The sequence below is a fragment of the Ziziphus jujuba genome, chromosome 9 (genome assembly GCF_031755915.1).
Source record: "Ziziphus jujuba cultivar Dongzao chromosome 9, ASM3175591v1".
Lineage (NCBI taxonomy): Eukaryota > Viridiplantae > Streptophyta > Magnoliopsida > Rosales > Rhamnaceae > Ziziphus > Ziziphus jujuba.
The window spans coordinates 14,687,876-14,715,266 of record NC_083387.1 but is presented as its reverse complement, the minus strand read 5'-3'; the positions used below and the strand labels follow the sequence as shown (position 1 = coordinate 14,715,266).

The following is a 27,391-nucleotide window of genomic DNA, read 5'->3' as shown; positions in this document are numbered from 1 at the left end:
TATTTAAATGTTCAAACTCATTCTAAATGAGTCTTATTTAAGCATGCCAATAGCTTTCATGCCTGAAATAGTTTCTTGAAACATATTCTTTTGGAAGTTTTTTCTATTGGATAAAGTTACATGAATGTTATTTTTTTGAGTTTTAGTCTGAATACTTATTTATGTTATGAAACTTGCTCCCTTAGTCCTACCAATTTTGGATTCTCTTTCATTTCTTTTGTTGGATTATTATAATTTGTTTGTTGTGCTATTGTTGTATTTATGACCAAGTACATTTGTACAACTTTACATGGTCTATGGCATCCTATCTCAGCACTCAAACAAAATAAATCTAGAGGGAATCCAAACCTAGGCTAAAGAAGAGATCCAAGTTCTTGTCGTATTAAGAACCATGATCAGTCTCATTTAAAAGATATCCCCTAACATTTTGTCAACTCCACTGGAAAGCTGAGGAGCAAATCCAACAATACTTTCAAAATCAAGGGATATATTTTATACTCTATATCGTTCAATGTTCATAGGGTATTTTTGCTTAAAACAATTGGGGGCGGTTTTTATTCTTGTCAACTATCTTTCTTGAACATTTTAATCTAAAAAAATTTATTTCTTTAAGCAAGTCACTTCTGGGCTGTTCACATTTTTTATCATACTCGTTATGTCAACAGTTGAAAGCGACAAATTTTATAAACAAATGACATTTTCTGTTGTTTGGAATTTACAAAGAAGGCTTTATTGATTTAAAAAAAAAAAAAAAAGTTACTATCTTCAACACATGGGGGGCAACATTATCCTTTTACCATGTTTTGTAAGTTAAGATATACATAAGTACATTTCCCATAATGTACATGCATATGCTCATATATATGTTATTTTCATTTCCCATAATGTACATGCATATGCTCATATGTTATTTACCTTATCTGCTACTTATATGTTATTAACTTTATGCACCAATCTATTATACTTATAATTGGATTGTGTTTTCTGCTGGACATTTAAGACACAAAAGGTATTTTTTTCAAAATAAATCACTGTGTCACACCATTATTAGTTGGGTTGTTACTATCATATTTCTGAGATAGTGAGTTAGAATCATGACCAATTCCCTTCAAATTAGAAAATTAGTGTAATGTTATCCCAAAACCACACAATGCGAAAAATTCTTGTGTACAATCATATTGTAATGCATTTAATAAATATAGTTTAGTTGACTTTTTGTTTTTTTGGATTTTTGTGCCACCTACTTTTTCTAGTCTTGACTTTATTAGTTTTCTGAGTTGTTAGTTTTGACGGAAGAAAGATAATATACAAATCGCAACCAATAAATTCAAAGTATAAATGCAGCCCATTTATTTGTTTGAAAAAGAAATTAAATAAAACAAAAAGCTACATTTTGCCTCCCCACGGTTCAACAAATCTTTATAATATAGCGAGGCTTTATTAAATGCTTACAAATATTAAATAGACTTGGTCTTTTGTTTTTGTTTTTATTTTTGTGGATGGATGTAGAGAGTTGATCTTGACGAAGAAAAGAAAAGCAAAATCATGAGGAGAAGTTCCAACATCAACTGTCTGAGTCTGCAGAAAGTCTCACGCTGGTTTCTATTTCTGCTGCTTTCCCACACAGCTTCTTCCCAATCAATCATAAAGAAGCTACCGGGCTTTTCTGGTGACCTTCCTTTCAATCTTGAAACTGGGTTAGCACTCATCCCTACTTATTTATTGTTATTATTTTCTTTTTTCTGTCTTGCGAGGGGATTTAAACTCGGATTCTCTATTTGGAAAATAATAATTATTGTCAATTTTTTCTTTTTTTTGGATCAATTGAGTAGAGAGATTTTAGCAACAGGTTTGACCTGCAGGGTTTCTCAAAATTGAACTTTGTCATTGGACCATTTATGAAAAGATGTAAATTTGTCTAACTAGACCATAAATTTCAACTTATGATATATAATGGGGTTTTTAATTAATCAGTTTATATGTTAAGAGAAAGTAGGACTAGAATGACTGACTGCTGGATTAATTTTCTATGCAAGGTACGTTGGGGTGGGCGATTTGGATGATTTCCAGCTCTATTATTACTTCATAGAGTCCGAAAGGAGTCCAGAAAATGATCCTCTCTTGCTTTGGCTCACTGGTGGCCCATGTTGTTCTTCGTTTTCGGGACTCGTTTATGAAATTGGTATTTTTTGAACACAATTTCCAACTATTTTTTAAAGATAATAATTTATCATAAATTTAGTGTGAACATCTATGCTCGACTTGTTTCAGAAATAATTATTAAGAATCTAAAAGAATTCTTAGTTTGATCTACGAAAGTGAATTTGATTTTCACTTCAAATATTTATGTGGGAAAGTTTGGAAAATTTTGAAGAATTAAGTGCTGTTTGGGATCATATTTGTTTTTGCTTCTTCGAAAGAGCTTCATGAGAAGCTACACTCTATTGATCATTTTGGTTTTTAATTGAGCATTAAGCCATATGCAGCAATACCTTAGAATCTATGGCGAACATGGCCTTAATCTTACAGGAAAATGTGAGATATTGTTGTTAGCCAGAACTGCTTTAACCTATAAAAGAATTCGGGTAATGAATTGTTTAGAAAATTTACTATTTTCTTTTTCCTTTTAATAACCAATAAATTTTCTATTGAAATAAACAATTATTTTATTTTATTTTTTTTGAAGCATAATAGTTCTGAAATTACTATATGTTAATATATAGGCCCACTATTTTTCAATTATGCGAATTCAACAGAGAATTCAATAACGCTGGAACTGAATCCTTATTCGTGGACAAAGGTGCGAGATTTAACTGTGCATTTGCTTTCTAGTTTATTGTAAAGCATTTATTTATATATTTAATAATTAAAATGTTTCAGCCAAGTAAAATCTAAAAAACTGATAAATAAATTGTTTTATCAGGTAGCAAACATAATATTCATAGATGCACCAGTTGGCACAGGATTCTCTTACTCTAAAAGTTCCCAAGGCTATCAGAGCAATGATATCTTATATGCATCACAAGCCTACGAGTTTCTCCAAAAGGTTAGTCTCTAGAAGTGGTTGGAAATTATTTGAATTACAATGCACATAATAAAGCTTAATAAACCTTTCCGAAATTATATGTTTAGTGGCTTATGGCTCATCCCAAGTTTATGAAAAATTCACTCTATATTGGTGGAGATTCGTATTCTGGCAAGATTGTTCCCCTTATAGTTCAAAAAGTATCTCATGGTAATTTTCTTTTCTTTGCTCTTTTTACTACATCAGTTCTCATATTGTCTCCAAAGTGAAACATTAACTTTTTCCCTTTTTATTTTTTTATTTTTTTATTTTTTTGGCTAAGAAGATGGATAATTACTAATTAGTTATGTCAACCGAAAATAGTCTTCCCCAAGTATCTCCAAATTGGTGGCGTTATTGTGACGAGATTAACGGTTTTTGTCACGCTGTGTAATTGCATTTTTCTGATTTTATCCCTTTGACCAGAAAAGTGAAATTACTTTAATAACTGAGGCCTAGAGCGTTAAAAGAACAGTTCACATCATTTACCATAGCTTAAGCTTATCAGTTGCATGTGTTATACTAAATATGAGTTTTTTACTGCTAAATACATAAACACTAGATACACATATAAGAAGAAGATGATAGAAAAACCCATTAGTCGAGGCAAGAATTTGATTTTTTAGCCTTTAAACAATTTTCATCCCACACTAGTACTCAACAGTCTAATAGATGGCGAATGTCTCTCAGGATATAATGACTACTTTATGAGAATAGTAGCATTTCAAATTCCCAAAAACAATGAATAATTTTTGTGTTTCTTTCTTTGTTTTATATGAATGAATGATGAAATAAAATAATAAATTTTTATATTTGTTCTTCTATTTCAGTCGTAGAAAATAATTATTATTATACGAAAGATTGCACCTATATAAAAAAACTCAATGCTTCAGAATATACAAAGCGTTAAAAGTTGTTTCGTTTCCCATAAAAGACACATTTTCACTCTGAAGTCACACAAACATGGTTTTTCTTATTATTTTATTTATTTATTCATTTATTTTTAAAATAAAATTCTAGCATTTTAAGTATTATGGCAACTAAATAAATAAATAATATTTATAATTTCTATTCACAAAATTCCTATGACACCCACATGAATAGAAATTAATGCAAGATGACTATGCAGACACTGGAGAGAGTTTAAGGAAAAGGAATTGCATAAGGATAGATAGCTTTCGGCTTTGAATCTTCCATAGTGAATAGTTATCGAGCTTACTAGTCGATCAATATGCATAATGCTTTGAATTGTCAACTTTTAATGTAAACTAAGACAATAACCAATACACAATTTATGTTCTGTATAAAATTTGTTCTCATTGTTGTGTTCATTTTGGCCTTGAAAACATAGTTTTCACTAGTGGTGTAGAGAATTATGCCTTTTATACTTCTCATAGAAGCGGCTCCACTTCTACACTTATATAAATGACTATCTATAAGAAATATCCTGCCATATTTCACTTGGATTTCCAAGATATAGACATCATTAAAAGCAGAGTTTATCCTAATAACACACTGTAGGCAATACTGTTTCACTTTAGAAATTGGAAGAAGTATTTTCTTCTTTAATACTTCACAATATTACATATGAATCATACATACTTATGTTGTCTCATTGAACCTAGACCCTCGGATCTCCATTCAGCCAGGTTGGGTTTCCATTTATGATGATTCATTAGATTTAGGCTTTAGTCCCATTCCCCTCAATGACTTATAAACTTGCTCTCTAGACAAACTTTTAGTAAAAGGATCCGCTAGGTTGTCTTTTGATTTTACATATTCAATAATTTATGATTCCATTAAAGAGAAGTTGTCAAACGGTATTATATCTTGGATGTATATGTCGAGATTTACCATTATACATATTATTTTGTGCCCTACCAATTGTTGATTGACTATCATAGTGAATACATATAGCAGGCACAAGCTTTGACCAATTTGGAATATCTTTTAAAAAATTTCTAAGCCATTTAGCTTCTTCTCCAGCTTTATCTAAAGCTATAAACTCAGATTACATAATTGATATTGCAATACAAGTTTGTTTTGAAGACTTCAATGATACAGCAGCACCTCCAAGTGTAAACACATATCCACTTGTAGACTTTGAATCTTTTATGTCTAATATCCAATTAACATCACAATAACCTTCTAACACATTAGGATATCTTGTATAGTGTAACACATATGTCATTGTATATCTTAAGTATTTCAGAACTCTAATTAACGCTTTCCAATGATTTTTATTTGGGTTACTAGTAAATCTACTTAACTTATCAACAGCATATGCTATAGTCATGTACAATTTGAGATATACATTAGGCTTCCTATAATCTTGGAGTATCTCAATTGATAAACAATTTGACCATGATTTTTAGCTAGGTGTAAAGTTATGTCAATAGGAGTCTTTGCTAGACCTCCATCATACTTATCAAATTTCTCATTAATGAGATTATGACAGAACTATTCCATCTGATGTCTTAGTAATTTTAATGCCTAAAATCACATCAGCTTCACTTAGATCTTTCATATCAAACTTATTAGTCAACATCTTTTTAGTAGCTTTAATAATTTCCATATTGCTACCCATTATTAGCATGTTATCTATGTATAAGCAAATCATGACCTACCCCTTTTGAGTGCTTTTATAATATACACATTTATCACACTCATTAATTTTGAAGCCATTTGTCATCATTACATTATCAAATTTCTCATGCCATTGTTTTGGTGCTTGTTTTAATCCATACAATGACTTAACTAGTTTGCACATTTTCTTTTCTTGTCCTAGAACTATAAACCCCTCTGGTTGTTCCATATAGATCTCTTCTTTTATATCTCCATTTGATATATTTCAAGATTATACAAAGCTGCTATTGCAATCAAAATTTGAATTGATGTAATTTTAGTTATTGGTGAATAAGTATCAAAATAGTTCAAGCTTTTCTTTTGCTTATGACCTTTAGCCACCAACCTAGCTTTGTATTTCTCAATGGTACCATGTGGTTTTACTTTCCTTTTAAAAATCCATTCATAATCCAACAGTTTAGTACCAGGTGGAAAATCTACCAACTCCCATGTATGATTTTGCATTATGGAATCAATTTCATTATCAATTCAATTGCTACCTTCCAAAATGGAGCTTCAGGAGTTGACATTGCTTCTTTGAAGGTTTGAGGTTCATTTTCTAACAAATAAGTCATAAAATCAAGACCAAATGACTTAAATGTTTTAGTTCTCTTACTATGTCTTGGTTCATCCTCTTTTCCTTCATTTGTGTCTCTTTAAGTTTGATTACTAGTAATCATATCCTTATGAGACATTTTTAGTGAGCTATCGATTTTTCCTATTTTGTAAGGAAAAATATCTTCAAAGAAAAAGATACAGTTCTCGATTTTATAATGGTGTTGACATGTATGTCAAGAATGTCATATTTATACATAAAAACCGATATGTACTACTATTTTGTGCATATCCAATGAAAATACAATCAATAGTTTTAGGTCCTATTTTGACCTTTTCGAAAAAAAGTACTACAATTTTAGCAAGACATCCCCACATTTTCATGTATTTATATGCAGGTTTTTGACATTTCCATAACTCATATGATGTTTTATCTAACTTTCTATGAGGTAGCTTATTTAGAATTTGATTAGAAGTCAATAAAGTTTCTCCCCACAAATTTTGTAGTAAACCAGACATAAGCAATAAGGAATTCATCATTTCTTTTAAAGTGCAATTTTTCCATTCAGCTACACCATTTTGTTATGGTGAATAAGGAGAGGTTGTTTGGTGTATAATACCATGTTCTAAATAGAATTCCTCAAAAGGTGATTTATACTCACCTCTCTATCACTCCTCAAAGTTTTTATTTTCTCCCTCAGTTGGTTTTCTACGTCATTTTTATAATGTTTAAACATTTCAGTTGCGTAATTTTCGCTTCACAATAAATAAACATAACAATATCTTGTACAATCATCTATAAAAATAATAAAATACTGTTTTTCCACCTCTAGTTTGTATATATTTTAAATCACATGTATTAGTCTGGATTAATTCTAGAGGTTCTGTACTCCTTTGTACATTTTGAAATGGGGTTCTAGTTAATTTGGCTTCTATGCATGTTTCACATTTATGATTAGAGTGAATCTCAAATTTAGGTAATAAGTCCATGTTCATTAGTTTGCATAGTGCATCATAATTTACATGTCCTACCCTACCAAGCCATAAATTAAATGATTCCACAATATAAGTACAAGAGTTAACTTTATTATTATTAATATGAGGTACAATGGGCATTAAATTCATTTTAAATAGATCATCGGTCAAATAACCATTTCCCACATACATCCCGTGTTTAATGAGTACAAATTTTTCAGCCACAAAGACTAACTTAAATCCATTTTTGCTAAGTAAAGACCCAAAAATTAGATTCTTTCTTATTTCATGTACATGAACATTGTTGAGAGTAAGTTCCTTGCCGAATGTTATCTTCAAAACTATTTTTCCTTGGCCTTCAACCTTAAATGTTGAGGAATTTCCTATATAAAGACGTTCTCCTATTTCCACACCATGATAAGTAGTAAACATGTTCCTATTGGAACATATGTGTCTAGTAGTACCTATTTCTATCCACCATTCTTTGTTATTACAAACCAAATTCACTTCAGAAATCATAACAGTAAAGTTTATTTCTTCTATGTTAATTTTTAAGTTATCTTCCTTTGTCATGTGTGCTTGAGATTTATCCTTCTTGTTGTTACTTTGTGCTTTCTGATTTCTACATTCATTTGCACGATGACCTTGCTTGTTGCACACAAAGCATTTTCTTTTCAATTTCTTTGCATTTCCTTGGCCATTATTTTGCCTAGAATACTTTTTCTTTTTCCCATTTTTCTGTCCATTCTCAATCACATTGACTTTGACTTCCAGGTAATGATTTTTAATCTTCTTTTTAGAGCTTCGATTGTATTCTTCAATTCTAAGATGAACAATTAGACCTTCAAGACTCATTCATTTACGTTTATGCTTAAAATAGTTCTTGAAATCTTTCCAAAAAGGTGGCAACTTTTCTATAATAGCAGCAACTTGAAAAGATTCCTTCAAAGTCATCTTTTTAGCATGTATTTCATGATGAATCAATTAGAGTTCTTGTACTTGCTTCATAATAGTTTTAGAATCCACCATTTGGAAATCTGGAAACCTTCCAACCATAAATTTCTTCATGCTAGCATCCTCAATTTTATACTTCTTATCCAAGCATTTCCAAAGTTTTTTGGAAGTTTTCATGGACTATACACATTATAAAGTGTGTTGTCCAAATGATTGAGGAAGTAGTTCTTGCATAGAAAATCTCCATGTTTCCATGCATCCACGGCTACTACAGTGGTCCTATCTGTTTCATTCTCATTAAGGATGGGAACCTTCTCATTCAAAATTTTTGCCAAATTTAGGGTTGTGAGATAAAAGAGCATTTTTTGTTGCCGTCTTTTAAAATCTGCACCATTGAACTTTTCAGGCTTCTCTCCATGATTCACATGAGCAGTGATAAGATTTTGGCTTGTATTCGTCCTTTGTCTATTAACAAAAGTTATAGACCAACTTACTTTAAAAAGTATACTTCAAAAATTTTGCACAAAATAAAGTATCCAAAGTATATTAAGCAAAAGTAAAGATTCAATAATCAAAATTTATATATATAATTTTGTCAAAGAAAATCAATTAATATCTAAATCTGAAACCAACAAGAAAACCATTGAGGTAATATATTTACTACACTAGTTGATGCCAAATCACACTAATATATATATATATATATATTTATAATATATATATATATATGTATATTTATGTATGCATATAAGAAAAAGAAACAGAAAATATTCAAACTATGAGGAAATTCAATGACAAAGAATCAAAGTTTACCTACACCGATAAATGTATAACAAGCAATATATATATATAATTGTTTATGGAAAGTAAATCGAATTAGATGAAATAGAAGCAAGATATTTAAGTATATATATATATATGTGTGTGTGTGTGTGTGTGCCAATTAGAAGAAAACAGAGAGTAACACGTTTCAATTGGCAATTAAAAGAAAAAGAGAGAATAAAACATAAGACTTGATTTAAAGGAAGAAAGCATAAATCCTTAAATCAGTTTATTAATCTAATTAAAACCGTATATGTAAAAGCAAATAATGCATAAGGTATGAATAATATATATATATATATATATATAACTAACGATGCATATAAAATAAAGAACCCAAATATTGAATATATGCAGAGAATTCCAAATCAACAGACGGTAAAAATGTATATATATATATATATTAAGGATAAAAACAATATATACTATAAAATTCAAGATTTACAAAGCCAAAAGAACTAAACTATAAAAGACGATCAACCAACATTCAGATATATATATATATATATATATATAGTTATAATGTGATTCCTAAACGAGTGTAAACAACATAAAGCAATGCATTAAATAAACCACAAATAATATATATATATATATATATATGGTATGAGTATGTGTGTGTGGGTGTATATATATATACATTGTCAAAGAAAACAAAAACTATGGAAGAAATATGGAAGGCGTTAACTGGTAGAAGAAGTATTAAAAAATTAATAAATAGATTGACTAACAGATTTCGAATTAATAATTACCTATGCTGCAAAGACCTTATTGGTTAGTGATACGAACCTAGGATGACCTGCTCCTAAATCCGTATTATATTAGCCCGGATCTCAATTAAGTTCAAGTTCTAATGGAATTGACCTCAACCCCTAACCAACCTGTGGTTAGAAACCTTGGTATAATGTAGACGCCACAATAGGGGATGGAAAACCTATTGATAAGTCAAGCTAAAATAACCAATTCTCTAATGGTGTTTTAGGTGTTCTCAAAGAACAAAGAGATAATTAATCTCACAAGTATTTTCTTAATCAAATCAAAGTTTTTTTCTTATTGATAACTAAGCCTTTAAATAGGCTACAAAGCCACGAAATAAAACCCTGGAACATAAAGAAAACCAGCCACCACACATAAAGAAACCTAGTTGGCTGAAACTATACTTCCTTTCCTAATCTAAGTTTGATTAATTAATTCCTTTATATTAAATCAGGAATTAATTAATTTACAATGGAAAGAATAAAATAAAAACCTTCCTAAAGTTATTTTTCCAGAAAATAAATAAAGAAAAGCCAAAAAGTAATGGTAGTTTCCTAAAAAAAAAAGTAAAAACAAATTAGGAAACTAAAAATGCTAGCCTTTTTGATCAAGTTGACTTTGATCAATCTTTGACCTCTTTGAGCTTCAAATCAGCTTCTAGATGCTTTTTAGGATGCCAAATAAGTTGAATATGAAGTCCCACACGTTGCCCATGCTTGGAAAAATAAGAAAAGGCTAAAACAGTAAAATACAGTAAAGCCAGCAAGCAATACAGCAAATTCGGCCAAATTGTTGATGCTGTCCGTACAAGCCCTTTTTGATTGCATTTGAGGCTGCTTTAACTTGATTCCATTACCTCTTAGGCATATGTATTGAACCCATAAAGCATTGGAACCATTTCATGCTTCCCGGACTCCAAAAATGTACCAAAACCGTCACCCGGGTCCGTATCGGCTTCCACCACTTGGATGCTTCGAATAGGCTTTGTATCTTCAAGTATGGACAAGCTCTGTTGAGATTGATTACCCTCTGTATAAATACTCCCAGTTTGCCCTTAAATCTCTTAATTTGAGCTCTTGTGATTGGCCTAGTCTTCATCCGTGTCGAGTCAGCACCCCAGCGGGTTATCGGTGGAGTGGGCTCGGGCGGAATCACATCATTCCCCTCCTCTTGAAAAGGATTTGTCCTCAAATCAAGATCATCACCTGCAGCAAAAGGAGTTAAATCAGCAACATTAAATGCAGCACTCATGTTATACTCACCTAGTAAATCAAGCTTGTAGGTATTCTTGTTATTGGGCTCCAAAACTTGAAAAGGTCCATCCATAGGCGGCATGAGCTTTGACTTTCTTTGATTAGGAAACCTTTCCTTTTGTAAGTGCAACCAAAACAATTCTCCTAGGTCAAATACTATTACAACAAAATCTAGAAATACATGCTCATTATGGTAAAAATTACAGTTTTTAAAGTTAGCGAACAATATTTTCCAAATTTTCAAATTGCCACTAAGTAAAGCTCTCAACAATGCAGATAAAGTTCTATGCAATAAAGACATCTTTAAATAAGTATCTTTAAAATTCATGGTCAGCAATGATTTCTTATTCATAATTACTTTATTAACATCACCAAAGCTAAGATAAAAATTTGTATTTTTCCTTTCTTGTCTTCCTTTTCCTTTCTCACTCACGGCCATCTCACCTTCCTCACTCTCGGCTTTTACACCAAAATTCTCACTCTTGGTTTTATTAAAATTTTTCCACACAACCTGAGTATTAGAAGACTTACCTTGGACAGCAAGCTCACCTTGTCCCTCTTGATTGGATGGTAGTCCACTTGGAATTTCATTTGGGAAGACATCTCCAAATTCCTTCAAAAGAGAAATCATTGAACTTCGCAATTCAAGTTCTTCAAAGTTAGTTTGATCATTAAAATAATTTTCTTTATAAATCATGACCAGCAAAGGTTTCTTACACTCAATAACCTTATTAATATCCCCTAAACTCAAATAAAAGTTGCTACTTGACCTTTCTTTTCTTTCTTTTTCTTTTTCCCCCTTGGATTAGTGCAAACCTTCGGATTTCCCTTCCTTCTCCAAGCTCTCGGGTTTGCCACTTTCTTTCCCCTCTCTTTCGGCTTTTCCTTGATCTTTCCACTCAATATGAGCCTTAGAAACCTTACCTTGACCAGCAACCTCATTCTTACCTTCTTGAAAGGATGGTGAAGCCGTTGGTGCCATACTTGCTTTTTCTTTGAGCTTTTCGGCTTCTCTCCTTTGTTGCATTTGTAATTGGTCTTTGTAAACCTCTTTAGGAGATAATGGTTCCAGCTTGACCTTCTTCCCTTTAAACCTGAAAATAATACTATTTTCTCGACCAAAATAAGTAGCATCTTTATCAAATTGCCATGGTCTACCTAATAGTATATGTCCAGCAATCATGGGTACAATATCACATAAAACTACATCCTCATATCTACCTATATTAAATTTTACTTTGGCTTGTTTGTTTACTTTCATCTCACCACTATCATTAAGCCATTGTAATCTATAAGGTTCTCGATGTTTAATTGTTTTCAAGCCTAATTTATCAACTACAAGATTACTTATCACATTAGTACAACTCCCACTATCTATAATCATGCTACAAATTTTACCTTGTATTTCGCAGCGAGTGTGGAAGATGTTTTCTCTTTGTATCTGCTCTTCATCTTTGTAGACAGTAAGTACTCTCCTTGAAACCAAGCTCAACTCGGCATTAGATGTATCTACAGGTTCGGCTTCATCTTCATTGCAATCCTCCTCTTGCTCGGTTTCAGCCCCACTTTCTTCAGTCGCAGATTCCAGCTCACCATCACCCTTTAATACCATGATTCTTCTATTTGGGCATTGGCTAGCTATGTGTCCTCTTCCTTGGCACTTAAAACAAATTATTTCTCTGGATTTTTGAGGTTTAGGATTAGATTTTATCTCACCTCTAAGTGCTTGGACAGATTCGGTCTTGACCTCCCTTCTTGGCCGGTTGGTAGTTTCTTCTCCTAATTTCGGCTTCAACTTGTTTTCATAAGTGGAATTGTTTTTCCAGCCACTTGAACTTGTCCTTCCACTGCTAGAAACTCCTCCAAACCGTGTACTAACACCCCTCCTGTTGAATTGGTTCTCAAGCTTAATGGCTACATGCAACATCTCCTCCAATTCCAAGTATTGTTGTAATTCAAGTTAGTTGGCAATGTCTCGGTTTAACCCTCCAAGAAATCTTGCCATGGTTGCCTCCCTATCCTCATTCATATTCAGCCTCATCATTAACATCTCCATCTCTTTGTAATAATCCTCCACGGACCTACTTCCTTGAGACAAAGATTGAAGCCTTTGATGCAGCAACCTATGGTAATGGGATGGCACAAACCGCTTCCTCATGGCTCCTTTCATTTGTCGCCATGTTGTAATTAAGTCATCACCAACTCTCCTTCGGGTGCTTTGCTCATTTGTCCACCATTGGAGTGCATAATGGTCAAACTTCATTGCTGCCAACTTCACCTTCTTACCTTCTGAATAGTTGTGGCAGTCAAAGATCATCTCCATTTTTTCTTCCCACTCCAAATAAGCTTCGGGATCACTTTTAACCATAAAAGGTGGGATATTAACCTTGATATTTCCCAAATCATCATCTGTATCTTCCCTCCTATATCTCCCATGGCCAGCTCTATCTTGGACAGCAAAGGTTTCGTCCATACCTTCCTCAAAGTCTCCACCGAATGGCTCCTCATCAAATTCCTCTCTCGGCCTCTCGCGACCTCCTCGTCCTCGGCCTCGTCCTCCATGGAATTCTTGCCTATTTCTTGTATTCGGCCTTCCTTGTGAGGCTTCTAGTCTTCCCACTCTTTGATTTACATGCTCAACTTGAGCACTAACCCGCTGTATTGATTCCAAAACAGCTCTCATGTCCATTTGGTCTCCACTCCCGGTAGCTCGGTCATCGCCATGGAATGCTACGGACTCTTCCTCATTGATCCTCAAAGGTGGATCCCCTCTTCTTATTCTAGAATCTTCCATGTTAGTAAAATACTGCAAAAATAAAATAAATCCTCACAATATTCACTCCCTCACGTGTTTCACTCAAACAAGGTCTCGACACTCGTGTTTGCACACTAGTTTCGGCTTTTACCCTCTTTTAAGCTCACACACTCTTGCTTTTTTTCACTCAATGAATTATCTCAAAGTTCTAATTAAAACACCCACAAAACAGAAATTAGATCACTAGTATGTGTTAATTAAACTTATCAACAAAACAGTAGCAAAAAGTAGGCAATATCGAAAGAATCCAACAAATCCTAATTTTTCGGCTTTCTAGACAAAAAAACACAAAATAATGGGAAAACGTTGGAATTTTTGAAAACTGCACCAGATGGTAGTAGATTATGAGTTCAAGAATAAAAGTCCAGAAAACGAAATTCAAATACGAACAAGAATCAAAGAGAACAAAAATATAGAAAAGTGTTGGTTGTTGTTCTTGTAATTCAAGTTTTGTATCAATTCCTTTAACTAATATTAATCCAAAAAAATTTAAACACCCAAAATCCAAATATCCAGCAGCAAAAATAATTTCCCAGCAACTCAAATATTGAATAAATAATCAAAAACCAGCAGCTCCAACAAATTTCCAGCAAACAAATCAAACTCCAACAAACCGAAATATTCTTCTGTTTTTTTTTTCTTTTTTTATTCGGATTTACCTCTTCTTTTTTTTTTTTTTTTTTTTCACTCACAGAACATAAACAACTGCAGTAGCAAGAATAATTACCAAAATTGCAATTCCAACTCCAAAACAAACACCAAACCCGTGACCTCCAAATAAACACAAATGTACAGTTTTTTTTTTTTAATGTTGCCGCAAACTCTTTTTTTTTTTTTTTGAATATAGGAATGCAAATTTCTAAGACTAAAACAGCAAAGGAAAATCAACAAAAACCAAAATTATCAAGAACAATGATAAAAGACAACCAACAAGTTAGGAAACAAAAATACGATAAAACTAGGAAACCTAATTCAACTAGGAATGAAATTTTTTTTTTTTTTTAAAGATCCAGAACGTGTATGGGATGGATGCAACCTTAACCTAATGCTAAAATTTCAGAATAACACAAAAACAAATAAAGCAAATAAAGATAGATCAAACCTGAACAAAATTTAGCTCTGATACCAAATGATACGAACCTAGGACGACCTGCTCCTAAACCCGTATTATATTAGCCCGAATCTCAATTAAGTTCAAGTTCTAATGGAATGGACCTCAACCCCTAACCAACCTGTGGTTAGAAACCTTGGTATAATGTAGACGCCACAATAGGGGATGGAAAACCTATTGATAAGTCAAGCTAAAACAACCAATTCTCTAATGGTGTTTTAGGTGTTCTCAAAGAACAAAGAGATAATTAATCTCACAAGTAGTTTCTTAATCAAATCAAAGTTTTTTTTCTTATTGATAACTAAGCCTTTAAATAGGCTACAAAGCCACGAAATAAAACCCTAGAACATAAAGAAAACCAGCCACCACACATAAAGAAACCTAGTTGGCTGAAACTATACTTCCTTTCCTAATCTAAGTTTGATTAATTAATTCATTTATATTAAATCAGGAATTAATTAATTTACAATGGAAAGAATAAAATAAAAACCTTCCTAAAGTTATTTTTCCAGAAAATAAATAAAGAAAAGCCAAAAAGTAATGGTAGTTTCCTAAAAAAAAAAAGTAAAAACAAATTAGGAAACTAAAAATGCTAGCCTTTTTGATCAAGTTGACTTTGATCAATCTTTGACCTCTTTGAGCTTCAAATCAGCTTCTAGATGCTTTTTAGGATGCCAAATAAGTTGAATATGAAGTCCCACACGTTGCCCATGCTTGGAAAAATAAGAAAAGGCTAAAACAGTAAAATACAGTAAAGCCAGCAAGCAATACAGCAAATTCGGCCAAATTGTTGATGCTGTCCGTACAAGCCCTTTTTGATTGCATTTGAGGCTGCTTTAACTTGATTCCATGACCTCTTAGGCATATGTATTGAACCCATAAAGCATTGGAACCATTTCATGCTTCCCGGACTCCAAAAATGTACCAAAACCGTCACCCGGGTCCGTATCGGCTTCCACCAGTTGGATGCTTCGAATAGGCTTTGTATCTTCAAGTATGGACAAGCTCTATTGAGATTGATTACCCTCTGTATAAATACTCCCAGGTTGCCCTTAAATCTCTTAATTTGAGCTCTTGTGATTGGCCTAGTCTTCATCCGTGTCGAGTCAGCACCCCAGCGGGTTATCGGTGGAGCGGGCTCGGGCGGAATCACATCACTTAGTGTAATCAATTAAACAATTGAAAAGACCTGACTATTATATAAACTAAGCAATATACGTGAAAAAGCGTTTGTGTATACGAAAACAGAGTACAAAAAGCAAGAAACCATCAATGGCCAAAACTAGGGTACAAAAAACTAGAAACCATCAATGGCCAATTTAATTAATACATATACTAGATGCTAGTATTAACGCAATTCAATTTATGATGGTAATCAATTATATCAGTAAAACTGCAACAATGAATGCACATACAATTTAATCAAATAGAGTAAAACTGCAACAATGAATACACATACAATTTAATCAAATAGAGCAATAATTTCAAAAAATAGTATACATGAAAATTACTAGTAGAATAATAACGAAATAAATATAAAACTAATTAGATAGATTTCAAACACGTAAATTAATAGTAGAATATATGTGAAATTGTCTTAAGATTGTTATACTAAATATGAGTTTTCTACTGTTAAATACATAAACACCATATATACATATAAGAAGAAGATGATAGAAAAACTTGTTAGTCGAGGTAAGAATTTGATTCTTTGGCCTTAAGACAACTTTTGCCCTGCATTGGTGCTTAATAGTCTAATAGATGGCAAATGTCTTCCAGGATATAATGACTACTTTCTAAGAATAGTAGCACTCCAAATTCCCAGAAACAACGAACAATTTTTGTGTTTTTCTCTCTCTATTTTATATGAATGAATGATGAAATAAAATAATGAATATTTCTTTTTGTTCTTCTGTTTCATTCGTAGAAAATAATTTTTATTATAGGAAAGATTGCATGCTTTAGAATATATGAAGCATTAAAAGTTACTTCGTTTCCAATAAAAGGTACTTTTCCACTCTGAAGTCGTATTCTTTCACTAGAACACTATTTTTTTTTTTAAATAAAAATTTTAGTATTTTAACTATTATGGCAACTAAATAAATAAATAATATTTATAATTTCTATTCACAAAATTCCCACAGCATGACTATCAGAAAACCCTTTTCCCTAATATCTTTCATTCCTTGTCATGATCATCATAAATAGCATTTTTGGGAGAGCTACCTGAAACCTATTGAGGTAATTGATCATTCGAGTAATGAAATTTGGAATACATTTTATAGTAAAAAATAAGTGGTCATTAACTTAGGGAAATGGTATCGGCTTCTGCATTGACAATACTTGTATGAAATTGAGTCGGAGTATTTTTGAGAGAAAATTTGCCAAAGGCATCGGCAGCTTTTGTCCAAAAGGTTGCTTTCATATTTGCAGTGGCAAGGACTATTGAAGGTGCAGCGATATCCCTTGGATTAATTAAATTTGCAAAGTTAGCAATTAAGTAGCAATCAACTGTCGAAGATTCAAGGGAATGTTGAGATGATTAGTCCCTCGCATGTAAGTAATTGAATGCAATATCCATCTGGAGAACTTTCATCTTTAAATGGGTATTATAGAAGTTCTTTATTCTGTTAATGGTTTGTTCTGAAAGATAGCATGCTACGAATATTATCCAAGTGTTGATGCAAAATTTCACCCGTGACCAAAACTTCATCATCAACAGCTAAGAGCATGTGAATATAATAGAATCAGACCCTGAAACCCTATAGTACTCTGCTGATAAAGTCAGTAGTTGTATTTAGAGTTTAATCTTAGGGATAATAAAAAATATTTTTTACCATACTAGTGGTATTGTGTTGTAGAGTAATTATAGGGAGTGACTATCTGCCATCGATTGGATCTTCATATCATAGTCTATCCCTACGAGTAGATCATGAAATTTATTAGATATCCATAGATATTGTGTAATATATAACTTATCCTACAGGAGATCATATAAATATCTTGTAATTTAATTTGTAGATTGTCAATTTCATGTAGATCAATTATGGTATCACTTGAATAATATTAAGTTTGAAGGTATCGACAAAATGATATCCCAAACTAATATTTGATCATTAACCAAATATTAGTTTAAAAGCTTCTAGTTATCTCCTCTATATGTTGTTGAACTTATCCTTTTACTTTAATTATGCTATTGCTAGAAGTAAAATCCACATAAATAATGCCATGTGTTCTTGAGTTAATATTACCCTCGATATCAAGATTACCCAAATGTTAAAGCTCTTTATCTATCAAATAATCATTTGATTACCAAAATATATGGTTAGATTGTCAAAATCATCACTCCATGAAGGCTTAAATTAAGTAGAATTGTCTTTTTCCTCCCTCAATCTCTGATTTTTTTCTTTAAAATTTGAAAATGATTAAAAATGCAATTTTAACATGGCAAAAACCAATCACCCCATGGCAATAACACCACCCTCAAACCATTTGCATTTACACTTTAAATTATAAATATACATGCAGAGTCAAACTTACATCAGGTCAACCTCATAGTTTTATCACGAGGACATCCATTACAAGTCATTGGATAACTTCAATGGTAAAAATTTAAAAAGAAAAAAATTAATCTAACATAAAATTTAATGACATACTAAAAGGATCCAAGAGAGTGAACTATAGATGAAATTTTAAATCTTAGTCATTAGAAGGATCCAATTATTTACTACTAAGGACCTAATGATAAAACTATTAGATCAAGCTAATAGGAGCTTTGTAGTGTATATATATATATATATATTAATTAGTTTAGTTTTCAACCTAGCATTTTGATAAGATGCCTTTAATAAAATTATTTTATACACAGCACAAGATGTAACATTAATTAGAAACTATTTATCCCACAAACTAATTTTATGAATTTCATTATAGAAAATTGTAAAATTAAACTGAATTGAGAAGGAAATAATAACTCTATGTTATTTATAATTTGAAGAATAAATTGCAAAACGTGTGATATACTATTAAGAAAGACAAAGTGTTGTTTATCCTAATTAGAACAATGTGTTATGTTTGATTAAGAGAACACAAACATAATAATAATCCAACTTCTAATAGTTTAAGTTTTTGGAAGAATGGTAATTAAGTCTATGTCAACAATCCATGAGATTTTTTGTAACACATCTACCCTATAAAATGCCCTAAATTTGAATTTTTGACTAAGGTTAATTAGGGTTGACCAAATGGATCCCATGGTTGACTTTTACTGCAAGAGAAATTTTTCATTGATCATAGTATTATGGCGAAGTACTCATAGACATGAGCTTGTAGAGTAGTAGTACATAAGAATTGGAGCTGAGATTAAAAAGTTATAGAGTAGACATGACTTTCCCTCCCTCTCTTTTTCTCTCCCCCTCCCTCTCTCTCTCTCTCTCTCTCTCTCTCTCTTAGGGCTCTGCTGGATTTTGGCTTTTTGGCCTTCCATGCATCGCACATGCCGGACAAGGGTGGAGCCTATGAGGTTTTTGACTGGTAGCCAAAAAAGCACCGCGAGCCATCGCTAAATGCTTCCCGATAGAGCGTCCATTGCCGGCCATGGAAAAGCCAATTTTTTGATGATCCGGCCACATTCCAGCCAAATCAATTCTCCCTCTTATCATTTTTGGACCTCCTAAGCTCGATTTTGAGCTCCATTCAGCTTAATTCCCTATCGTCTTGGAGATATAACAAGTTAAAATTTGTCTGAATTTTCACGGCCATTTTCTGACCACGACCAACGGTATCAAGACCAATTTAGGTTAGTGGCATATTCTTCATCTCTTTAGCTTTCCATTAGCATCTTATTTGTGAGTTATGGTAGTGTGTTTGAAAATTTACCATTTTTAAGTAAATTTTATATTTAATGTAATAATTGCGTTAAATTGCATATATATGTACATGTTCATGTATATATATGTGTATGTATGTTTGCACATGCATATTTTTGTATATATATATATATATATAAGTATATGCATGTACTCCTTTGGCATGTATGTAGATGCATATATATATTGAGTATATGAATATAGAGTAATTTTAAGGTGTGGACAGCACCAAAAGTCGATACTTTTTGGAAAAAAGCGTCGGCTTTGCTGTGTACAATGTGTGCACATACACAGCCAAGCTGACGCTTTATTCCAAAAAGTATCGGCTTTTAGTGCAGTCCACATGTGGACCACCCACATCATAGAATATCACTATGAATATATATATATATATGCTTGTTAAAAAAATTGTATATATATGAATATACATATGTGTGTGAACATATGTGATTATATATATGAGTGGGTACAAATATATATATATATATATATATATATATATATATATATATATATATTTGTATAAATGTGTATATGAGTACGTATATACTTCTTAAGAAGATTGTGTTATGTATATACATGAACATATATACTTGTGTACATATAGATGTGTATATACACGTATTTTTTATGTTATTTAAAATTTTGAAAAATATTGTGTATGTTTTAAAATTTAGGAAAAATGCTATTTAATTTTATTGTGTAAAATTTATGTGATTTAAATATATTTATTATATAAAATTTATATTTATGATATTAAATAAATTATTGTGGTAATAATTAATTTTATAAAATTGTTGAATTTATGTGGTTATTTAAGATGAAATATGGAATTTTATGAGTTTACTAAAAGTGTAATAAACCTGATCGTATTTTATTCAGTTTTAGTATTTATGATATTATAAATTTTTATAGTTTTTAGATGCATCATATAATATTGGTATTCATGATTAGTGCGCAAGTATATATGGTCATCCTGTGGGAGCTATGGCCTGAGGGTTGACAAGTATTTTATATAATGAGCATTAGCCGTTCCCCTTGGCCGCAGGATTACTAGTTATTATATTATGGTTTAGCACGTAGGATATATATATATATATATATATATATGTGGTCATCCTTTGTGAATTGTGGTAAGAAACAGTAGGCAAGTATTTGATGGTAACAGCATCAGCCACCCTCCTCTCGACCAAAGAATGACTAGTTTAGCCATGACAAGTTATTAGAATTGGTGCCTCAGGATGCTAAGGTGACCAATTGCATATTTTTCTCTGTAACCTCCCCATTAGATTAGTGGTTAGGATACTGAACACTATTTGACACCACTATGGTGCATCAAATGTTTTTTTTTTTTTTCATATATACGTAATACACATATATATATATATATATATATATATATTATGTTATGTCCACATGTACCATACCGTATGGGGGCAACGTTCTTATTTTGGCACATAGATAGTTTAGTCTCATAATTTTACTGCCCATGAGACCAATGCGTAAGACAGCCATTATTGGCAACCACCCTAGATCATATTGGTAACAACATACTTATTACAACTAATATCATAAGACCATGCATTAGTATATTATACGATATATTAGATTTACCTCCACTATAAGTGTGCGAGTTATGTAGTATATTTATAAATGTCAAATTTTTTTCTTTTTATCTATTCATGATCATGATTTTCTATTATTGTCAGTATATGTTGTTGTAATTATTATTATTATTATTATTATTATTATTAATTGTTATTGGTATTATTATTATTATAATGATAATAATAATTATTGTTATTATTATTACTTGCAAATTGTTTATTGTTAGTATTATCATCATCACTACTATTGTTATTGTTACTAACAATATTAATATTAGTATTTGTTATTGTTATTATTATCATCATTAGTGTCAACTGCATACTAACCATATTCATAATAATAATTATTATTAATTTGTTATTATTATTACTTGCAAATTGTTTATTGTTAGTATTATCATCATCACTGTTATTGTTATTTTTACTAACAATATTAATATTATTATTTGTTGTTATTATTATTATCATCATTAGTGTCAACTGCACACTAACCATATTCGTCCAAATGGGTAACTATTGCAGCTTTCGGGCAAGTATAGTAACCTCTAGGCAAGTATCATAATCTCTGAATAAGTATTATAGCCTTCGTGCAGGTTTCCCAAACTCTTTAAAGGCTTTATCATTACTATTATTGTTGTTGTTATTATTATTATTGTTATTGTTTTTATTATATTCTATTTGTATCTACGAATATGTAATATTCATGAAATATTATGATGACATATAATTGTAATAAGTGGGTAGTGTGGGTGGATACAAGTCATAAAGATATTTATGTTTTATTAAATTATTTATTGCATCTATATCCCTATGCTATTGTTATTGAAGTTTTGCAAATTTATGGAGATTTCTCATAATAAGGTGGGAGGAATAAGGTAGTTTATTATTGAAGTGTGTTATCTGTATAGGAAATTTTAGGACAAATCCAATCCTTATGGGAGATACTACTTGATTTTATGTAGGAATATCCGATAGGGTTTTTCCAATCGGGACTCGTTTAGGATTCTCATAAAGAATCTTGGATGGCTCTTGACATTTTTAGTTCAAAGCTTGTTAACACTTCTACAAAAAAACACATGTAAAAACCTGTAAATGAGCCCATAAATGATCATACCTACATAAGTAAATGGTAACTCTGTTTGGTTTTTAGATTGAAAACTTGGCAAACTCCCACAAAGAATAATGTAGGGATAAGATTAAAAAAAATAAAAAATGAAGGAGCCCAAATTATGGTTGGGCATGTGTTATAATAATGACTTATCTCCTAACAATTTAAGCTTTTCGAAAGAATAGTAATTCAACTAAACATATAAAATTGTTAATAACATAGTTAAGCTAATTAATCCATTCCTAATTAAGGTTATATATTTACATGTTCTAGTAATTGTCATTTTTGTTATTTTGTAGGAAGTGAAGCCGGAAGTCAGCCAGTACTGAACCTCAAAGTATATCAAACGTTGATGCCAGCTTAATATAATGTATTAATACATAGAGAATTGAAATTTTTTTTATTGATATTAATTAATGTTTTTTTTTTTTTTTTTGATAATTGAATCAGGGATACGTTCTTGGTAATCCCTTGACATACTTAAAACAAGACTTTAACTATAGAGTTGAATACGCTAATCGAATGGCACTTTTATCGGATACAATTTACAAGGTATGATGCTGATCCTGAATAAATATATAATTGTTCTCGTAAAAAAACTATCTTCCAGTTTTATGGAGAAAAGTAAAAATAAAAAATAAAAAAATGATTATCTCATTGGTGTAACTTTTTTTTTTTTTTTTTTCAAAGAAGTGGTAATTCAATTTAACATCAACATAAAAAAATTCAAAACTTTAACAATTCCATTCAAAATTAAAAACACATCTAAAATCAAGCCTACATAGATTAGAATATTAGTGAACAATATAAATAAAATGATAACTCAATTACCATTGGCTTAAACTTTTTTAAAAAAGTGGTATTTAGCTTTATTTATAATAGATGGAGGTGCATAAATATATAATATATACATACATATGACTTTTATTTATTTATTTTTCCAAAATTAAGCACTTGAATAGGTTATAACTTGTTTAAGAGAATTGAGATTAGATCTTTAATTTCAAACCTTTTGTTGACAAGATTTTATATGCATTATTGTTTATACATTTTTAAACTAACACTTGCCTTAATGTTTTAAAGTCAGCAAAAAGGAATTGCAAGGGTAATTACGTTGACGTAGATCCAAACAATCAATTATGCCTCAACGCTCTCAAAATTGTGGACAAGGTGCTGCCCCGCCTCCAACACACACACACACACACACACACATATATATATATATGTATATATATGTGTGGGATTATTGTTTTTAACTTTCTTTATATATATATGGGATAATTGTTTATAATTTTCTTTGATTCTTTTAATTTTTAGTTATTTGCATTCCATTTAAAAATATAATTTTTATTATGATTTTTTAGCTATATATTTGAAATGCTTTACCGTTTTCTTTTAGGTATAGTACAGAAAGATATGTTGTTTTTTGCCCCCCAAAAAAATATATATATATTTGTTGTTTTAGATTTTTTCTTCCCTCTTTTAAAAATTTCAAACTTCAAAAGTAGAATATCAATATTCAGTCTTAATTTATCTGTTAAATACACATATTCACGCAGTGCGTTGGGAAGGTAAGCTTAGAGCATATACTTCTACCTAACTGCCATGGAACGGATTTAAATTCTTTTGTTGAAGACAGTGTCACAGATTTTGCCGCTCCTTATGAGCAACAGAAGTGCAAGGTATGTCCCCTCAGGCATATGTCATATATATATAGAATTAGAACTGTATATCACATTTGTTTTAATATAAGAGTTTCTTATATTAACTTTTAAATTGTTTCAAGAGCTTCAACATAAAAATGATCTGGATCCACATGATTCAATAGAACTTAAAATAGGGATTAACTTTTCAGTAAACCCATATAAGGATATTAATCCTCTTTCAAAAATAATAATAAAAAAAAACATTAGATCATTAATTCAACTTTTTTTTTTTAATTTCAATCCTTTTGAAGCAATTAAAAAATTTATGTTAAAATTTATTAGGTTGATTTAATATAAATCTGACTCTATATATATTTATTTATAATATTTGATTTTTTTAAAATTTATTTATTTAATTTCCAGAATGATAGGCGCAAGTTCTCAAATATTTGGATGAATTATATAGATGTTCAGAAAGCTCTGAAAATTCGAGAGGTATATATAATTTTTAAAAAAATATTAATAGCTTGATTGAGATACAATTGAATTAACGAGGTTAAAATTGTAACATAAATTATTTGAAATTAGTAGGGAACAAAAACTGCATGGGCAAGATGCAATCGTACCTTACCTTACATTTACGGTTATGAAAGCAGTATTGGTCTTCACCGAAATTTCACCCACAAATTCCTTCGTGCTCTGATTTACAGGTAATCTATATATTCGTCATCATTCCTTATATATAATTTTGTTAAGTGGTGCAGAAGATATAACCAACGTCATCGTTTGGATTAGTGAGGAAAGTAACCATTTGCCGTTTGTCGTGGTTCTCGTTTTAAAATCGATTGGTTAATGTGGTTTCGTTTTGTTAATTAGATAGTTACCAGTGTCGAAAACACTGCGTTTTGAATTCCCTTATAAAGCTTCATTTAGTGTAAGAAACCTCATATGGTTTTCTTCTTCTTTTCAGAGAATCCCACTTTCATGTACTTTAAAAAATTAATTATTATATCAATATAAGATTTTCTTTTTCTTTTTCTTTTATTTTTCTTATTTAATGCAGTGGAGATCATGACATGACTATTCCTTATTTGAGCACTCACGCATGGATAAAATCCCTGCATTTGGGAATTGAAGATGACTGGAGACCATGGTTTTCTGATGATGATCAAGTTGCAGGGTTAGTGTCATATTATCTCTTCTGTTTTACTTATTCCTCATTATTATTATTGTTATTATTTTCCTTTTGAAGTAAAGGAAATTTCATGCATCAAAAGAGAGTAAAACGTGCTGTTGGATAAGATTAATAAGCCATGAAGTCCCTCCCAAAAACTAAGGCTCTTAGGAAATAAGGTTATTATGTAGCCATCTCAACATTCCCCTCCATTTGCTGGTTAGGGTGATCCTTACAAATGTTAATGGCTGGTAGTAGTGTGAGTTGAACACAGTTGTTTATAGTTTTAGACTTTGATACCATATTAAATTAACATTGTTCCTTCAAACTTAAATGGATAGAAAATAAATTTAAAATGCATATCTAGTTATGTTAATTACATTTCCATTCTCCAACCAAAATAGTACAGTTTTTTGTTTTGTTTTGTTTTGTTTTTTTTTTTTTTTGTTTTTTGTTTTTTGTTTTTTGTTTTTTGTTTTTTGTTTTTTTGTTTTTTTGTTTTTTTGTTTTTTTCCCCTTCTTCTCTTTCTTTTATATATTGGAGGTGGAAGGATTGAACTTGGGTCATTGTCCGCTAAAACAAAAGTAAAGCATGTTTTGTTATATTATCGGCAACTATGTTAGTTTTCCTATGGATATAAAATTAATAATGAATACTTGGAAATAGTCTTATTTTTTTCCCAGTTTTAGAATATTTTTTTCTCAATAAGTTAAATTTTACATACTATGATATTAATTTTATTCTTATTTTCCTTTTTCATTTTTGAAATATAGGTACACAATCAGATATGCAAATGAAAAGTACCATTTGACATTTGCAACTATAAAGGTAAGGGAAAGAAGATTAACATTGGACTTGACTTCGAGTATATTTTCCTGTGAAATATATTATAATTGATGGTAATAATATAGAAAAACTTCGTATAGCTTTGTGCATATTATGCAGGGAGGTGCGCACACCGCTCCGGAGTTCAATCCTCAAGAGTGTTTTGCAATGATCAGTAGGTGGTTTGCCTCTTTTATTCTTTAGGCTTTACTACTACGAGTGTTGGTTGTTTTTCATTTATATATATATATATATATATATTTTAATTTGGTGAAAACTGAAAAGTGCCTATCAATAAATACACACTTGATGACTTTATGTATCATGTTGCCATGATCAACCCCTAAAACATGTACCCTCTATTTTTTTCAGGCTACTTGGTGTTATATATATATATATATATATGCATGTACATATAGAAAAGAGAGTAACGAGGTTTCGTAACATATGTTGAAAATGTGTTGATGTGTTAAATGCTAAAAGCATCATGTCATTAATAATTCAAACCTAAAACTTTAACGGGTAAGTAGCAATTATTAGCAATTGTGATGTCAATTTATCTCAAACATAAGGCGATACTATTTTTCAAACATATCAAGCTATATATACATGTATAGTGATTCTCTTATCCATAAAATCCCAAACATTTGGAGGCCTCTATTTACATATAATTACATGCTGAATTAGATGTAATTTTAGGACGCGGAATTCCCAAATGAAATAAAAATTATATATATATATGTATTCTAATTTTAGCAGGCCGATCCGTCCTTTTCAATTATTCCCTTTATCTTGAAATGATTTAGAGAAATATATGAAGAAATAACAAAAATAATAGGAACTGGAAGACTATCTCTATATTAACAATTGTAGTATAATTATAATATTGTATGTCTATCGAATGGCCTTGATAAACCATATATTGGGCTAGCTAGATACCAGTGATTTATCATAAATAAAAAGATTTTACATATCATAAGCGTTATCTCTTAGTTACAGTAGCTCCTAGACTGATCTTTAGTAACATCGCACTTTATCCAAACATCCTCTTTCAAGTTAATGGGGATTCCTTCAAACTAAGTTTGGAGCATAAATGAATAAAACATGTACTTGGCAAACAACAAGACCACTTTTGGGTCTTTCTCGAACATCCAAAATGATCCCATCTAATGAAGTCCTATCAAATTTTCTATCGTAAATCCAGTAAAACCTCCTCATAATTGAATGAGTCA

General features: G+C 31.0%; 1 protein-coding gene across 1 annotated transcript; it reads left to right on the top strand.

Annotated features, from left to right (window-relative positions):
• The first annotated feature begins 1,392 nt into the window (after positions 1-1,392).
• On the top strand, positions 1,393-26,442 carry LOC112492871 (serine carboxypeptidase-like 8). The gene is made up of 14 exons (XM_025077464.3): positions 1,393-1,697; positions 2,037-2,182; positions 2,724-2,800; positions 2,924-3,046; positions 3,133-3,235; positions 22,813-22,850; positions 22,964-23,065; positions 23,597-23,683; positions 24,073-24,195; positions 24,583-24,654; positions 24,751-24,869; positions 25,223-25,339; positions 26,108-26,162; positions 26,280-26,442. The coding sequence occupies exons 1-14, from the start codon at positions 1,546-1,548 to the stop codon at positions 26,361-26,363; spliced, it is 1,398 nt and encodes a 465-aa protein (XP_024933232.3). The 5' UTR covers positions 1,393-1,545; the 3' UTR covers positions 26,364-26,442.
• The last annotated feature ends 949 nt before the right edge of the window (positions 26,443-27,391 follow it).

Bases quoted from the DNA above. Each gene is read 5' to 3' on its own strand.
- LOC112492871 (XM_025077464.3), top strand. From the start codon at position 1,546: ATGAGGAGAAGTTCCAACATCAACTGTCTGAGTCTGCAGAAAGTCTCA. The intron at 24,870-25,222 runs GTAATCTATATA...TATTTAATGCAG, and splicing joins CTTCGTGCTCTGATTTACAG to TGGAGATCATGACATGACTA. The intron at 25,340-26,107 runs GTTAGTGTCATA...TTTGAAATATAG, and splicing joins GATGATGATCAAGTTGCAGG to GTACACAATCAGATATGCAA.